We start from the raw sequence: 4,856 nt of genomic DNA, 5'->3' as shown, positions 1-4,856 counted from the left end.
AAGAAATAAATGATATACAAAGAAACAGATGATTCAATATTTTGTGATCAATTGTTATTCAATTCCAACTCTGTGTCACCAGTTAATTATTAAAACATTGTAGCACATAAGATATATCTATATAGAAAATAATATATGAAAAGTAACAGCGAGGCGATTAATTATGACATTATTTTCGTGAAAAATTACATAAAAACATAGTGCAGAAAATTCATAGAGCTGCCACACCAGTTAGTGCATTAGAATCTCAACGATAATTGCACAATGACTTTCGAATGTGCTCGATCATGAAGTGTCACCTGGATTAGACCTTGGCTCCTCAATGATGATGACCTCGATGGGCTGCTGTTTTGGTTTACCATAATGCGGTTGACGATGGTGATGGTGGCGATGGGGAGGATTCGGACGATACGGCGGATATTGCGGAGATTCCTCGACAACGACAATCACATTTCCCTTATTAGTTCCAGGCGGTCGGTAAGGTATCGAATAGACAGGTGAAGTTGGTTGAGAAAGCGGCAATGTGTTTATGGGAATTACTTCTATTTTATCTATTCCTCCGCTAGGATACTTGTTGGGAATCACATTCACGCCGCCACTACCTAAGACGTTAGCACCCGCGTTCGCATTTGCGTTAGCATTAATGTTAGCGTTGCCGACGGCTTGAGGTTTAGAAGGATAATAAGAGGGACTAACAGAATACCCTCCGCCATTGGCATTGGCGTTCGCGTTAGCGTTAGCACTGGACTGAGAGCCACCATAACTTCCGTAATTTGGTTGACTAACTTGAGAAACGCCAGGATAATAACCGCTATATCCACCATTATTGCTGACATACCCCCCAGGATTTCCCGAAGAACCTATGTTAAAAACACGTCATTAACGTGTTAACGATAATAATAAAAATGATAATAATAAAGATTAAAATTTAAACACAAATCTAAATAAGAAGACTTATTCTTAGAAAATAATAAAATATAGCAGAACTCCGTTCATCCATTTAACGAACAAATTTGTGCTCAGTTTTATAAATATACGAACTCATAGCTTAGCTATTTGAAACATTCGAATAATAAGAACTTGACTTCAATTTTCTAAATATTAATTCCTATTATTAAATGTACTGATAGAGAAGAAAGCTAGTGAATCAACCAAATTATTCAGTTATCGAAACTATTTATCTTGTCCCTTCACGTTTTTCAGATAAACGAAGTTCTAATGTCTACAGACAATTAAAAATGAAACATTATTATTCAAGATATCTTGCAGAAAATCTTAAAAATTTATAACATCTCCAAGATATAAAAGCATGAGATATTTGAATAATATTTTAAAGATATTATGATTATATATTATTATATATATTATTATATATTATAATATATATTATAATATATATTATAATATATATTATAATATATATTAATATATATTATAATATATATATATATAAAATACTCTTAAATAAAAAATATTTTAATATGACTAAAACATTGGAGACATGTTTCAAAGTATTCGAAAATGTTCACAATGCTTCACAACATTCAAAATTTTAGAATTTTCTGTAAACTTTGGTTATTGTTCGAGTTATTTTAATCGTCATAATATTTTATATATCTCATATTTTAAAAGAAGTTTTAAAACTATAGAAATATGTTTTATGTATACCAGGTATGCGAACCCACCTTGTGCATTAGCATTAGCAGATGCTTGCGCATTTGCGTTCGAACCACCGTATCCTCCATATCCATTAGCATGAGCATCAGCTTTGGCTGAAGCCGAAGCTAAGCCACCGCCGCTATTCGCCGATGCATCAGCCGAAGCTGAAGAGTATCCACCACCGATACCGATAGGTCCGAAATTCAGGTTTCCTCCCAATGTCTGAGCATTGCTGCTGGCGTGGGCATTGTTATTTTTAGGCCTGAATACTCCCAATGGGTCCAGCAATCTACCAACGTTCTCACCAATCAAATCGCCTAACACACCTTCACAAATAAAATATTATAAAGTTATCAAAAGTACTAAATGATAATATTATTTACGACTTTTTTTTATATTTCGTAATTTCTTCTCTTTCACACACATATCTATTAATTCTTTTAAAAAATTTATTAGATATCTCATAAGGTTAATAATGTGTAAGTTTACAGGAAAAAATTGATAGTAAATTAATTTTTTAATTTATTTTTTTATTTTTTTAATTTTGAAAGAAACAGAAACCATTTTAATGGGTATAACATAATTCTCTCAAATTAGACATTATGTCATCATTACATAAATATCTGGAAACCAATCTGACGCGCAATAATATTCCTTTCAATTAGTCATAAATGAAAAGGGAAAAAAACTTCCCTATAATTTAAAACTCACCAGGTCTCGCGGAGGAATTCTTAATCAATAGCAGCACCACTACTGGCACTAAACACCTAAATAACTTCATGATGGTTTCCACTTTCGCAAATAAATAATTTGCCTATCACACACAGTAATCCTCCTTGTTTTGTCTGTTATGCCGATATCTCGATGGTCAGAGAATCAAGAGCGACTGAAACTCTCACACGAGGACAACATCTTATATACGACACACGCGTGGATTTTACGTCGGATAATAATTGATCCCTCTCTTTCTCTCCCATTACGTTCTTCAGTATTATCGAGTGCCTCCGTTAGGATTTTCTATTATTTTTCATTTCCATGAAATCGACGCCGATCTCAAGAAACATTACGTTTTGAGAGTCTCATATTTTTACATCAGTAACTAGTACAATTTTAGAGTTAGATATAATCTTTATATTAAGTCTTTATATTAAGTCTATGATTTTGGAAATGATCGGTAAAAAACTAATTAAATAACAAAATTTTTGCTACTGTATTGTCATTCACAGAATCAGTTATTAAAGACCGCTTATTTCGAAAAAATATTTAACATATTTTCAATCTCGGATTATTCTTTTCTTTCTATTCAAAAATGATTAAACAGAAACAATCTAATAAGAAGTTTTTGTGATTTTATATTAATTTTAATAAAAAAAATTAATGTGTGTGAATAAAATACTTTCGAAAAAGTATAAAAGAAGAAGAAGAAAAAGAAGAAAGAGAATAGAAAGCAAGAAAGGATTGAGAGAAGCAATATAATAGAACAAGCTATTAGATTTATTTAAGTCAATTTTCTTTTATGGTCAATTTAAAAGTTACTTATCTAAAAAAATAATTACAGATATTTTTAAGCAGGAATGTTTCATTTCTGACAGAACAAAGATATATTATATACTCAGCTCTTGAATCTTATATAAGCATAAATTTAATACAAGAAAAATATTGATTCCCAAATAGCCTTAACGATGTGGCAAAGTCATTTACAATTTAACCAATTAAAATGACATCTCGCATGCACGTGCATGGTTTTCATTGAATTCTATCTCCTTTTTTATCGATGATTACGATAATCAAAGATAAATAATTAAAAACATTTTTTTATTTTATTGTTTTTATTTTAAACAATATATGTGAAATCAAGTAAAACACATGTACTTTTCTGTAGCACTTTTTTAGACATTCAATTATTTCAATTATTTCAATTATTTTGTTAAATATGTAAGAGAAAATTAATATAAGCTGCGCTTATATAATTACACCATGCCAAAATTTATAAAACATAATTTTAATTTAAATACATCTTAATTTAAATACATCTTGTTTAAATCCGATATAATGTCTTTTACAAATTATTATTTATTACGTTGATTCTTCTAAAAAAAAGTATTTCGAAGATGCAGCACAAAAAGAATTTAGAAAAAATTTGGCTCATAAATATGGACAAGCGACAATCAAATGCATGAAAAATTATTGTTTTTCTCTCTATCTTTCTATAAAATTAGCATAAATGCTAACCGATTGCAACTAATATTTATAAGTAGAAACACGTCTACGTTCATCCATGCATTTAAAAAAATTTTATAAATTATATATATGTAACCGTAATCGAAAAAAGTTAACAGAATTGATAATATTACCAATTAATATTAATATTTTTTTTATATTTTATATTATTTGTTAAATGTTCGTAAAGATCAAACTTAATAATTATTATTAGAATAACAATACAAGAAATAAAGATATTTAAAAATATAAAAAGTCAATTATTACGCAGGGGAAAACCAATGAATGTATGGCGACAACGGACTGATATTTTGAAATAAAGAAAATAAAAATTGCAGTCCTCGAAACACACTCTCCTTCGATCTGACGTACAAATTTTAATAGCTTCGGCGATGAGAATTTATATTAGGTCAAGGAAAAAGTATAATTTTAAGACGAGAAAGAAAGATAAATTCAAGTTTCTTTCAATTTAATATATTTTATATAGTTATATCGTATACTTTATATATAAAATTCAAATATAATATTTAGTCAAGCCTTTCTGTAAAATATTTAATTTTTTAAAATTCAAATTAAATCTTTGATCCTATGTCATGTTTAAATAAGTATGCTATTGTTTTTAACAATATTTTTTATCAAATTAGAATCTTGAAAAAAAGTTTTTTAAAAGGGTTTTACAAATATTTTATCAAAATTGTCGTAAAATTATTAAGTGATCACATTATTTACATTTATTAGATATACTAGTTTTATTAGATATACTAGATTACTAGTTTTATTGCAAACTAATGATGTTTGGTCGATCAATCGACACCACACAGTCATTGATTTGACTAGTCATATATTCGAAGCTATTTTGTAGAGTCTATCTTTAAGTATCTTGCGAAACCTGTATCGTTCCGGTTCTTCAAGGTCAGGTTCAATGACTGGTCATCGAAGAATTAACAACTATTTCTTATTAAAATCTCTCTCTCTCT

At 29.0% G+C, this 4,856-nt stretch overlaps 1 protein-coding gene across 1 annotated transcript in view; it reads right to left on the bottom strand.

The window, feature by feature from the left end:
• The window catches only part of LOC105624421 (spidroin-2-like), an 8,351-nt gene extending 5,911 nt beyond the window's left edge, over positions 1–2,440 (bottom strand). The window contains exons 1-3 of the mRNA XM_012205787.1: positions 2,371–2,440; positions 1,686–1,985; positions 300–860 (exon numbers count right to left, since the gene is read on the bottom strand). Of these exons, the coding sequence (XP_012061177.1) occupies positions 300–860; positions 1,686–1,985; positions 2,371–2,440 (931 nt within the window). The remainder of the gene's footprint in view (positions 1–299; positions 861–1,685; positions 1,986–2,370) is intronic.
• Between the last annotated feature and the right edge of the window lie 2,416 nt (positions 2,441–4,856).

Source organism: Atta cephalotes, assembly GCF_000143395.1.
Source record: "Atta cephalotes unplaced genomic scaffold scaffold00077, whole genome shotgun sequence".
Lineage (NCBI taxonomy): Eukaryota > Metazoa > Arthropoda > Insecta > Hymenoptera > Formicidae > Atta > Atta cephalotes.
This window is presented reverse-complemented; position numbering and strand designations above follow the sequence as displayed.